Source organism: Rhipicephalus sanguineus, chromosome 5, assembly GCF_013339695.2.
Source record: "Rhipicephalus sanguineus isolate Rsan-2018 chromosome 5, BIME_Rsan_1.4, whole genome shotgun sequence".
NCBI lineage: Eukaryota > Metazoa > Arthropoda > Arachnida > Ixodida > Ixodidae > Rhipicephalus > Rhipicephalus sanguineus.
In genome coordinates this window covers 159,396,985-159,409,348 of record NC_051180.1, presented here as the reverse complement: position 1 = coordinate 159,409,348, position 12,364 = coordinate 159,396,985, and the positions used below count along the sequence as shown (strand labels likewise).

General features: G+C 49.6%; 1 protein-coding gene across 2 annotated transcripts in view; it reads left to right on the top strand.

The window, feature by feature from the left end:
* The window catches only part of LOC119394381 (beta-secretase), a 50,211-nt gene that overhangs the window by 1,359 nt on the left and 36,488 nt on the right, over positions 1-12,364 (top strand). For both annotated transcript variants that reach the window (XM_049415768.1, XM_037661678.2), the window contains exons 4-5: positions 1,061-1,271; positions 4,126-4,233. In XM_049415768.1, coding sequence (XP_049271725.1) covers positions 1,061-1,271; positions 4,126-4,233 — 319 coding nt within the window. The remainder of the gene's footprint in view (positions 1-1,060; positions 1,272-4,125; positions 4,234-12,364) is intronic.

The window sequence follows — 12,364 nt, the reverse complement described above, 5'->3', positions numbered from 1 at the left end:
GCGCTTCCTTTCTCCTTTCATCCCATCGAATGCACTGAAAGCTATGCAAGGGGGTGATGACAGGGGAGCTAGAAGCTATGCCCGTACATCAGTGCACGTCATGACCTTGAGCGTTTTCTTGTTTTCTTTGAATGCGCAGGTCAATTTCAGTGTGATGCGCGCTGGTGTAATTCTACAGTGTAAATCTAGTACTGTAGTGCACGTCCCTGTGTGCTAGCACACCGTTGCAGCTGAGGCAACTATGCAGCTCACAATGCTCAAATCAGCCAATGGCCGTGACCATTTGCTTTAGAATATGTGATGCAGTTCATTTTGGGTATATGGCATTATTTTCAAAAGAAGAGCGAGTGATTTCTAGCTGACTTTGACATTTAATTGTAAATTTCATGCCGTATGCTGCGCTATAATGTTTGGCTCACATGTTTGCAGGAGCCTTGAGTACCAATCTGCAGCATCTTCTGACGTTCGAAAAGTATTGCAGGGCCCCTTAAAGGGGACACTAAAGAGCAAAACGATTTTTGTCATATTAGTAAGGTACTCTTTCACGATAGCAAAAGCACCACACTTGCTGCGAGAAGACGCTTAGTAAGCGAGAAAACGCACAAAAACAAAATGTGGGTGGCGACGCCACCTTGAAGTTTCCGCACCATTCACCATGACGTCACATATTTTGACGGCACCTACTAGGGACTATGTAGTTCCTAATCGGTAAAAATGAAGTACGTTGTCCTCTGAGGGGCCCATAGACTTAACATACCAAGTTTGGGGTAATTTTGTAGAGCCAATGGCGCCAAAATACGATAAGTACACTTTGAAATTCGTGACGTCACTTGGGGAGATTTCGACGCTAAATTTAAAAATGAAACTTTGAGTGTGATTTACTCCTCTATTAATAAACGTGTGATGGCGAAATTAACGACATTAGAGTTCTCAGAGCACAATTTATCGATCTAAACTGATTCATTGTTTCTCTTTAGTGCCCCTTTAAAGAATCAATTACGACTGGAAAGTGCGAAATTTTCTTTCAGCTGTTTTGCCTCATGGATCTTATTTATTTCAGGTCAGCAACTTACGTTTCTGGTACGGAGGATGTGTCGAAGAGGTTCGTCACAGGCGGGTACAACGGAACTGTCGGCAGTGACATTTTGCGAGACATGACGTCGTTGTCGCTTAAGGTGCCGCTGATTGCGATAGCCTCCTCTGTAGACATGTTCCCACCCAATGCACGACGACAGGGCCTGTGGGGACTAGCCTTCCCACACCTCACCAGGGTAAGCTCTTTTCTTGTCATCAATACTGTGTGGGCCAGTCTTGGGCATTAACTAGCTACTAACATAGTGCTAACGGCAACCAGATACTTTTTCGAGTATAATGGTAAGCGTATTCCGCAGCAATCTGTCTGGCTGGATGAAGTAATAAGAATAAAAGGACTCTCCAGCCACGTTTTTGTCTTTAGCTTTTTTTTTATTTTAGAACTGACAGTAACTTGTTACTTTTTCATGTGAGTAACTTGTCACTAACTTTTCACATGGCAGTGTCAGTGTTACGCCCTTACAGCTACAAAAATGCATATGGTTGCGTCTAACAAGAAATTATGTTTTATCAATAAAGGAACAAAAAAAATACATTTTTGACATTTATGTTTTTCAGAGTGAGATGTGATGAGATCCCTTTGCCTGAAATCTGAATTGAATGAATTAATAAATAAACTTTTAATTGACGTCAGTCCAGCAGTTTCTTTAAAGTGGGCAGGGGATAGGATTTGAATTGGAGTAAAATATTTCGTTCATGTTTATGACATGTTAATTAGTGTTCTTAGAGTAACAAAAAGTTATGTTCTTTTGATCGGCAATAGCTGTGACAAGTTACTTTGTTCAAACTCTTAAGTTTGGTGACGAGGTATTGCGCCTAGCTGCTTTCCAATGGCAAATTCCATTGAGAGAACAGGTGTAGAGGCGTCGTGCAGAGAGGAGGGGGCGGGGGGCAAGGCACTCAGAGCATGGACACTCGATCTGCCGTTGAAATGCGACACGCATCTGGAGTGCAGGTGAGAGGGGACGAGTTAGAAGAAGTATACCATGTCATGAAAACCTCCAAAGCTCTGGCATTCTCTGTGCGGCAGCAGCAAAACACACGTGAAATCTGTCGGTTGCATGTGCGCCATTATTCCCATTTGCAATTATGCACTGTGTCTGTGCAACGACGCATCCAGTAAACATAGCTGTGCACACTTTGTAGTCGTCATCATCGCTACTCGTACAAGCGGCTCCAACACTGCCAACATCCGTAGTGTCAAACTACACATGGTTGCTACCATTTCCTGCACGCTTGCTGACTGAAGTAAAATTAAAACAAATAAGGAGAATGTGACGTTTGTTTTGGATTATGAAACCGTTATCCGCCTACTCTGCTTTACAGGCAAGGGCACAGCAACAGTACTCTTGCTGTACCACTGGATGAACACCCTGGCTGTGAAGAGACCACTTTCAGTGTGCTTTTCAGTGTGCCTGTTTTTCCAATGGAATCCCCCATAAGACATTTTGTGCAGTTAAACTAAGCTCTTGTGGTAGCTTTTTGATCTTTCGGGACACAAAGAGAGAGAAAGCTTATCAACTGTCAGTGTTGTTTGAGTCTCAACTAGGGGTCTGCGAATATTCGAAATTTCTAATAGTGTTTGCTATTCAATTTGCACTGGAATTTTACTATTCGAACTATTCGAACTTCCCAAAAACAAATACAGTCAACGTCCGATTGGAAGTGGTCCCTAGATTTTCAATATGCTTCACCTCATTACACCTAGGTATTGCGGCAAAGCTGCCTTTCAAGCTCCGTTACGGTCGAACTTTGCCAAGAGACGGTCAACGTCCGATTGGAAGTGGTCCCTAGATTTTCAATATGCTTCACCTCATCACACCCCGGTATTGCGGCAATGCTGCCTTTCAAGCTCCACTCCGGTCACAAATGTATTAACTCAAGAAAATGCTGGTTCCAACATAGATATGAAAGATGTGGCAGAGGTAGGGTCTTAATTAATGCTGTTTTGGACCTGAAATTTGGGCAGGAAGTCCGAAAAATTGGAAGCCGAAGCTTTTTAGCATCCAAAATTTCAGACGTTCTTATATGTCGACGTCTACGAAGCAGATTTGGAACTCCGGACTTGAAGGGAGCACACCCTTGTCTGCCACATCAGTTGGGCTTCCACAGAAGTTGAAAGAGGAGGAGAGGCTGAGGAAATGGCATCTTTGCCTATCACGTGTAAAGTGTTGTCGGCAACACTTAGGTTGCACCAAATCATGTACATAAATAGAATTCGGCCTCTACATTGCCTCATTCTTGATAAGACAGCTATGAAACACCACCCCACCAGTGCTTCATCAGCCAAGCGAAAGGAAACACTGTCATGTTGCTATCTCATAAGACTATGCTTAGGAATCCTCTCTAACTTTTTTCTGCAATTTCGCTTCGAAGTATTCGAAAAATAGTCTAGAAATATACGAGAAATATTAGAAAAATATTCGATTCGATTCGCACTCACACTTCAATATTCGAATTTGCTTCGCACCCAAAATTTTGCTATTCGCACAGCTCTAGTCTCAACATATTGGATCTGTGTTAAATGCCCACTGGGATATCTTTCTTTTTTTCTTTAACAGCACAGGAATTTTATGATTTATTATGAAGTCAGATTCAGAGAATTTCAGTTATTTGGATCAACAACTTTGCAAAACACAAAAAAAAATACTAATACACCACATTTGTCCGCTTTATGCAATCTAAGAGATACAGTTTACAAATCTATATCTATTTCTGGCACGAAGTTTGTGGACTAGTCGATTTTGTACTCGTTTTATTATTATTTTTGTGCTCCCCTTCTGTAATTTCTTGGAAAAGATTTCAGGGCATTAGTAAAAAAGAAATCTGCTTTAACCAGTTTGTACGACTGATCATGCTCTCTTGAAATGCCAGAAATCTAATTACAATGCAGTCATATTAATCAGAGGATTTCCTCTTTTCATACATACTGATTCTATAGGATAATCTTGAGTATGGAAAGCTTGTTTTTCACTCAGTGTTCGTTGTTGGTGTCTTTTTAATGTGGTTTATTTTTCTCTCATTGCAACACAGCAACAAAGTTTCATGGAGGCCTTGAGCGCTGAAAAGGGCATCACTCACTTTGTGCTCTCCTACTGTGATAAGCATGAAATGGGCTCGGCACAGAACTTTGGGGCATTGGTGAGTTTCTGTTGTGTGTTGCTCTTTGCTCTCACTTTTCTCTTCACGAAAAATAGATGCACATTTAACTGTTGGGAGCTGCAATGTTTCCATGAACTGCATCATATGCTGGTTGTCGACACCACTGCTTAGCACCAGGATTGGTAATGTGCGCCTGTTTTTTTTTTATGTTATTAGGATAGGTAAGTCAAGTGGTTGCTACTCGTATGATCGGTCCTGCTTGACTAACGTTATACCTAAATAGATGAGCTGTTATGTTACACATCATTTGTTGCACACATTGCCATGGCTACAAGTGGCACTAGCTAACACACCTAGGATTGTGCGTACATAAATACCCAATAAAGTGGCCGGGGGAACAGTTAGGGCTGTAGCTTGATTGGTAAAGCATTGGACACGTAATTTGAAGGTTGTGGGTTCAGCCCTTGACGGCAGCAAGTTGTTTTTCTGTGCACTTTAATTCTGACATCATGAAACCGTTAAGCGCACAAAGACGGGAACAAGAAGACTACACACAAAGCGCTTATCTTTGTGCACTTAACGGTTTCATAATGTCAGTGTACCAACTAGCTCGGACCCAGCCTCTGATGCACTTTAATTCATTTCTCTTGATGTCATAATGACTGCACTGCAGTTAAAAACTACAAATAATGTCCTCTATATTGTCACGTGGTCGTGACGTCGATGAAGACAACAGTCAGCCCGTCCGAGATGAAACTGTTTATTTAGCTGAACTTGTGGCCGAGAAACTGAGAACTAGAACTACAGCAATACACGCTGTACAATGATAGCGGCGAACAGGGCGTCGTCCGTTGATCAACTGACTAGCGGTGAAGCGCGTCGGCACTTAAACATGTGCCGTCGAATATTCCAGCGTTATCGCTGGCTGTCACGCAAATTCTGAATGAGCTCGAGTGTGCGCGTCTTGCGCGCAATCTTAACAAAACGATCTACAATGATCGGGAAGCTTCTCGAAAAATGAGGCGCGGTTCGCGCTGAGCGTTGCTGACAGTCTTTGTGGGCGAAAACCGAATAAAGCAAAAGTGATAATAGGAAACGCCCGTGGCAATGCCCCCCTCTGAAAAAGCATCGTCCCGATGCCTAAAATAGAACAGGCCAATGCATGCAACAATAAATAACAATAAATAAAGCAACAAAGTACAATAAACGATAAGCACAAGCAAGAAAGTACAATAATAAAGCAAAATGACAGTCCTCAGATTCACTAACGCACGTAATATGGTTTGAGGCGCACGACATGGACGACTTCAGGTCGTGCACGGCGCCGCTGAGAGTTCGTAATGCCGTCAGGGACAACCTCGTAGTCGAGTGCGCCCAGGCGCCGAAGTACCCTGTACGGTCCGAAGTGTCGGCGAAGAAGCTTCTCGCTCAGTCCGCGTCGTCGTATTGGCGTCCAGACCCAGACACGGTCGCCGGGCTGGTACTCGATGAAGCGTCGTCGAAGATTGTAGCGACGGCTGTCGGTGTGCTGCTGGGTTTTGATTCGCAGGCGGGCCAGCTGTCGTGCTTCTTCGGCGCGCTGTAGGTAGGTGGTCACGTCGATATTTTCCTCGTCGGTCACGTTTGGTAACATGGCATCGAGCGTTGTTGCCGGGCTCCATCCGTAGACCAACTTGTATGGAGTCATCTGCGTCGTTTCTTGTACGGCCGTGTTGTACGCGAAGGTCACATATGGAAGGATGGCGTCCCACGTCTTGTGTTCGACGTCGACGTACATAGCCAGCATGTCGGCGATGGTCTTATTGAGACGCTCGGTCAGGCCGTTGGTCTGTGGGTGGTACGCGGTGGTCCGGCGGTGGCTTGTGTGGCTGTATTCCAAGATCGCTTGAGTTAGGACAGCCGTAAACGCCGTACCTCTGTCGGTGATGAGAACCTCTGGGGCGCCATGACGCAAGACGATGTGCTCCACGAAGAACTTGGCTACCTCGGCGGCACTGCCTTTAGGCAAGGCCTTTGTCTCGGCGTAGCGGGTGAGGTAGTCAGTTGCCACGACGATGCACTTGTTTCCGGTATTGGACGTCGGGAACGGCCCCAGTAAGTCCATCCCGATTTGCTGGAACGGCCGCCGTGGTGGCTCGATAGGCTGCAGAAGTCCGGCTGGCCTAGTGAGCGGTGTCTTGCGTCGCTGACAGTCCCGGCAGGTCTTTACGTAATGGGTGACGTCGGCAGAAAGGCGCGGCCAGTAGTACTTCTCCTGTATTCTTGCTAGCGTGCGAGAAACACCCAGGTGTCCAGACGTCGGGTCGTCGTGCAGAGCCTGGAGGACCTCTGGCCGCAATGTCGAGGGTACCACGAGAAGGCATTCGGCTCGAAGCGGTGAGAAGTTCTTCTTTAGGAGAACACCATTGCGCAAGAAAAACGACGTCAGTCCACGCGTGAATACCTTCGGAACGACGGTGGTCCTGCCCTCGAGGTATTCCACAAGGCCCCTGAGTTCTGGGTCCGCTCGCTGTCGTTCGGCGAAGTCGTCGGCACTTATGGTTCCTAAAAAGCAGTCGTCCTCCTTGTCGTCCTGCGGCGGTGGGTCGACGGGGGCGCGAGACAGGCAGTCAGCATCGGAATGTTTTCTTCCGGACTTGTAAACGACGGTAATGTCGAATTGTTGAAGTCGTAGGCTCCACCGTGCGAGCCGACCTAAAGGGTCCTTCAAGTTAGCTAGCCAACACAATGCATGGTGGTCGCTCACAACTTTGAAGGGTCTGCCGTAGAGATAGGGGCGAAACTTGGATGTAGCCCAGATGATCGCTAGGCACTCCTTTTCCGTTGTGGAATAGTTCGTTTCTGCCTTTGATAGCGACCGGCTAGCATAACTGATGACCCTTTCCTGCCCGGCAGTCTTCTGCACAAGGACGGCGCCGAGTCCTACGCTGCTTGCGTCGGTGTGGATTTCTGTATCGGCATATTCATCGAAATGCGCTAGTATCGGAGGCATCTGAAGGCGTTGTTTCCGTTCTTCAAATGCTTCGATTTGCGCCATTTCCCACTTGAATTGCACGTCGGTCTTCGTAAGGTGAGTTAGCGGCTCGGCGATTCGTGAAAATTCCTTGACGAAGCGCCTGTAATAGGCGCACAAGCCTAGAAAACGGCGCACGGCTTTGGTGTCGGTGGGTGGCGGGAAGCCAGCGATGGCAGCTGTTTTCCGCGGGTCTGGGCGAACACCATCCCTGCTGATAACGTGACCCAAAAAATTACACCATCTCCCGCTAAAGGGGACCATGAGGCGATGCGAAGCCGGAGCACTTGCACGATCGCGTTCCGTTGGCGTTCGTTGGGCATGCTACGGACCTCGCGTCGTGGAACGCGAAGAGGGACGCTACGCGCGTCGTATCTTCCATCTAGCCTGGCCGTTAATTCTCACAGGGCGAGCGGGGAACGCGGTCGACAGGCGGGCGAGAGGGGGGCAGCGTAGGAGAGGAGAGAGAAGGGGAGGGGACGCGCATGCGCTCGAGCTCATCGCGGCGTTGCGCAGGAGAGAATTTCGGCATATCTAGCCCGCGTTTCAGAGGAAGAGTGGAAAGGGGAGAGGGGAGGGAAAGTGGAGAGGAGAAAGGGTGAGTGGAGAGGGGAGAGGGGTAGAGGGGAAGGAATGGTGAGGGGGAAGTGGAGATGAGGTATGTGGAGACGGTATGCGCATGCGCAGTGAGGGTGGTCACGCCGCACACCACCACCACCACCACCGCCGGATTGAGCTCGACCTTAAAGGGGTGGTGCCATCAAATTTCGAGGCTATAACAAGCCTGTTGTGGGTTTCCTCTGTATGCAAGGACACTCCACACGAAGTGTCGGACACAGCAAACGTTTAGAATATATTTTAATTCACTTCCAAAGTGTACCTAAATGCCCATTCTCCCGAGCGAAACCCATCGCTAGCGCGCCAACACTGACGTAGATCTGTAGGATGGGCAACGAAAGTTGTAGTGACGTCACACCAAATCTACTGTAGTAATGTGAGTGACCTCCGGACCTCCGCCACTTCCGCAACGTACGTACCGGCTGTAGTGAACTAGAATATATTCTAGTTCACTATAGTAGCGGCAAAGCATCGGTTGCTACATCACTCGCCGAGTTTCGATCGCTTCTTGGCTAGTGCGTCACAGCCTTGTGTGGTCATGTGACTGCGCCTCCTACACTTCTACGTCACTGCCCAACCTCGGCGCCCAGAAACCAAAACCGAAAGTTGTCAACATCAAAAGGCGATATTAAATTATTTAGCGAGAATACATGAATCTTGGTGCGTGCAACATGCTTCCTGGAGCTATAGGAAACGCTTACAGCAAAGAACGCGCAAGCCGCAAATTTGGTGGCACCACCCCTTTAAGATACTTCGCATCTAAAACAAGAGCTCCTCGTACGTGAAGCGGCACTTTTCAGGCTTCAAGGTGAGGCCGGAGGTCTTGATTGCTTCAAGTACGGCTTCAAGGCGCCGGAGGTGTTCGTCGAAGCTTGAGGCAAACACAACGACGTCGTCCAAGTATACGAGGCACGTCTGCCACTTCAAGCCAGCCAGCACTGTGTCCATAACTCGTTGGAATGTCGCAGGTGCCGAACAAAGACTGAAGGGCATGACCTTGAACTCGAAGAGGCCATCTGGTGTTATAAAGGCCATCTTTTCTTGGTCTCTCTCGTCGACTTCGATTTGCCAGTAGCCGGTCTTGAGGTCCATCAACGAAAAGTACTTCGCGTTGTGGAGTCGATCCAGGGCGTTGTCTCTCCGTGGAAGACAGTACACGTCCTTCTTCGTGATTTTGTTCAGGCGACGATAATCGACGCAGAAACGTAGGGTTCCATCCTTCTTCCTCACTAACACTACGGGAGACGCCCACGGACTCTTGGACGGCTGGATGATGTCGTCGCGTAGCATTTCGTCGACTTGCTTCTTAACGGCGTCCCTTTCTCGCGTCGAAACCCTGTAGGGACTCTGACGGAGTGGTCGAGCATTTTCTTCCGTTATGATACGGTGTTTAGCAAGGGGCGTTTGCCGGACCCGTGATGACGACGAGAAACAGTCCTTGTATTTCTTCAGAAGGCATCGGAGCTGTTGTTGTTGGCGGGCGGGAAGGCTTGGGTTTACGTCGAAGGATGGCTCAGGCATTGCAGTTGTCTTTGTAGCTTCGTAAGAATCTGAAAAGGCAAACGCATCGCTGACAGCCAAGATTTCTTCGATGTACGCAATCGTCGTGCCCCTGCTCAGGTGTCTGTATTCTTGGCTGAAATTCGTTAGCATCACGCTTCCTTTCCCTTCATACAGCCGAGCAATGCCTCTTGCGACGCAAATGTCACGGTCTAGCAGCAAACGCTGATCGCTCTCGATGACACCTTCGATGCATTCAGCCGTTTCGGTGCCGACGGGAATTATGATGCTGGATCTAGGTGGAATAGTGACTTGATCCTCGAGCACGTTCAGGGCATATTGGCATGGGTTCGTATCCGGCGGTGTCGCTTTCTCCGACGATAGGGTTATCGACTTGGTTCTTAGGTCGATGACGGCGCCGTGGTCACTTAGGAAGTCCATTCCAAGTATCACATCCCTGGAGCAGTTTTGTAGGATTACTAGGCTCGCAGGATAAGTCCGGTTGTTGATGGTGACTCTCGCCGTGCAGGCACCAATCGGCGTTATGAGATGGCCTCCAGCGGTCCGGATCTCGGGGCCTTCCCAAGCAGTCCTAACTTTCTTCAACTTTGCTGCTAACGGCCCACTGGTGACGGAATAGTCGGCTCCAGTATCGACGAGAGCGGTGATGTTGTGGCCGTCGATCTGAACGTCGAGGTCGCTAGTCCGCCGTCTTGCGTTGCGGTTATGTCGCGGCGTCTGGTCACGGCTACGTCGGTTTGTTCCGCTGCTTCTGCGTTGCGTTGTTAGGTCTACTTCGGTCCGCGAGGGTTCGTCGTCAGGGGTCTGTCTGGTTCGCGTCGTGTTCTGAAGGTCTCGTCGCGTTGTCGTCGGCGGCGGCCGCGGAGGATCTTCGGCATTTCGTCGTACAGCAACCGCACCTCCATCGGTTGCTGCCCTTAGTTTCCCGGATACGGGCTAGGCGACCGGCCCCGGCTTGGGCCAGTGTTCTGCCGGCGGTGCGGTGACATGTAGCGGCCCGGCGACGGCGAGCGGGAAGGTCGTCGTTCTTGCCACTGTGTTCCGGTGAGGTAGTCGTCGATGTCGCGAGGCCGTTCGCCTGGCTGCGGGCGCGGCGCGTTTGACGGCGAATCCTCGTAGCTCCATCTGTCGGTACTGACAGCGGCGGTACGTGTGGCCGGCCTCCCCGCAGTGGTAGCAGAGCGGGCGGTTGTCAGGGGCGCGCCAGACGTCGGTCTTCCTCGGCGTGTATCGCTGGCCGGCTGGCGGGCGGTACGATGTCGGTGGCGGCGGCGGAACTGCTGGGGTGGCGCGGCGTCTTGACGTGGGCGAGGAGGGGGAGCGTTGCGTCGGGCTGCAGCAGCATAGCTCATGGCTTGCAGCTGCGGCAGTGTCGGCTGAGGAACACCCAGTGACTGTGTGATTTCCTCGCGTACAACGTCAGCAATCGACGTAACTTCCGGCTGTGCAAACGGCGCAAGCTTTCGCAGCTCCTCTCGCACGATGGCTCGGATCGTTTCGCGGAAGTCGTCGGAGCCGAGGCCATGAACAGCTGCGCTGTCTTGAAATGCGCGGCGATTGTAGTGCCGCGTGCGCATCTCGAGCGTCTTCTCGATGGTCGTTGCTTCCGAAACGAATTCTTGAACTGTCGATGGGGGGTTCCGCATCAGCCCGGCGAAGAGCTCCTGTTTGACTCCTCGCGTAAGAAAGCGGACCTTCTTGTCCTCGGGCATGACAGGGTCTGCATGACGGAACAGCCTTGTCATCTCTTCCGTGAAGAGCGCCACGTTTTCGTTCGGCATCTGCACGCGGGTCTCGAGCAGAGCCTCAGCACGCTCTTTCCTGACGACGCTCGTGAATGTCGCAAGGAATCTGGTGCGAAAGATATCCCACGTTGTGAGGCTTCGCTCTTGGTTCTCGAACCAGGTCCGAGCGGCGTCTTCCAAAGCGAAATAGACATGCCGTAGCTTGTCTTCGCTGGTGCAGGCATTAAAAACGGCGATTCGGTCGTAGGCCTCGAGCCAGCTTTCCGGGTCTTCGAACGACGATCCGCGGAAGGTTGGCGGCTCCTTGGGTGTCCGGAGAAGGATCGATGCGGGCGGCACAGCGTCTGTCATCGTCGCTGTGGTCGAGGTCAGAATCTTTGTTTGCCGGGTCTTTTCAGGTAGAGGCCCGTGCTCTGGCGGTAGACCTTGTTGCCTGCGGCTTGCTCGACGATCCGGGTTTTCTTTGCCGTCGTCCTCCTCGCGGCTTGGGCTTGGGTCAGCGCTTCGCGGGGGCGTCCGGATCATGGAAGAAGCAGCACCTCCACCAGATGTCACTTGGTCGTGACGTCGATGAAGACAACAGTCAGCCCGTCCGAGATGAAACTGTTTATTTGGCCGAACTTGTGGCCGAGAAACTGAGAACTAGAACTACAGCAATACACGCTGTACAATGATAGCGGCGAACAGGGCGTCGTCCGTCGATCAACTGACTAGCGGTGAAGCGCGTTGGCATTTAAACATGTGCCGTCGAATATTCCAGCGTTATCGCTGGCTGTCGCGCAAATTCTAAAATGAGCTCGAGTGTGCGCGTCTTGCGCGCAATCTTAACAAAACAATATACAATGATCGGGAAGCTTCTCGAACAATGAGGCGCGGTTCGCGCTGAGCGTTGCTGACAGTCTTTGTGGGCGAAAACCGAATAAAGCAAAAGTGATAATAGGAAACGCCCGTGGCAATATGTAGGGATGGGCGAATAGCAAATTTGAGGTTCGAAGCAAATCCGAAGTGAATAGTGATTTGGTCGGATAATTTCGAATCGAATAGTTCGAATAGTATATAGCGCTTATTATTATGAAAAATGAGCGTTTTTGTATTACCCTTGCACAATATTTTTAAGAATTGGAACTAGGTATGAGCGAATGTCACTTTTTGGTTTGAAATGAAGTGGAAGCAACCTTGAGTAGTATCAAGATTTGAATAGCAGTAGGGTGCAGGTTAGAATGGCACAATATGTTACAATTTAAAAATTACTATACTTAGCACAAATAAGCCC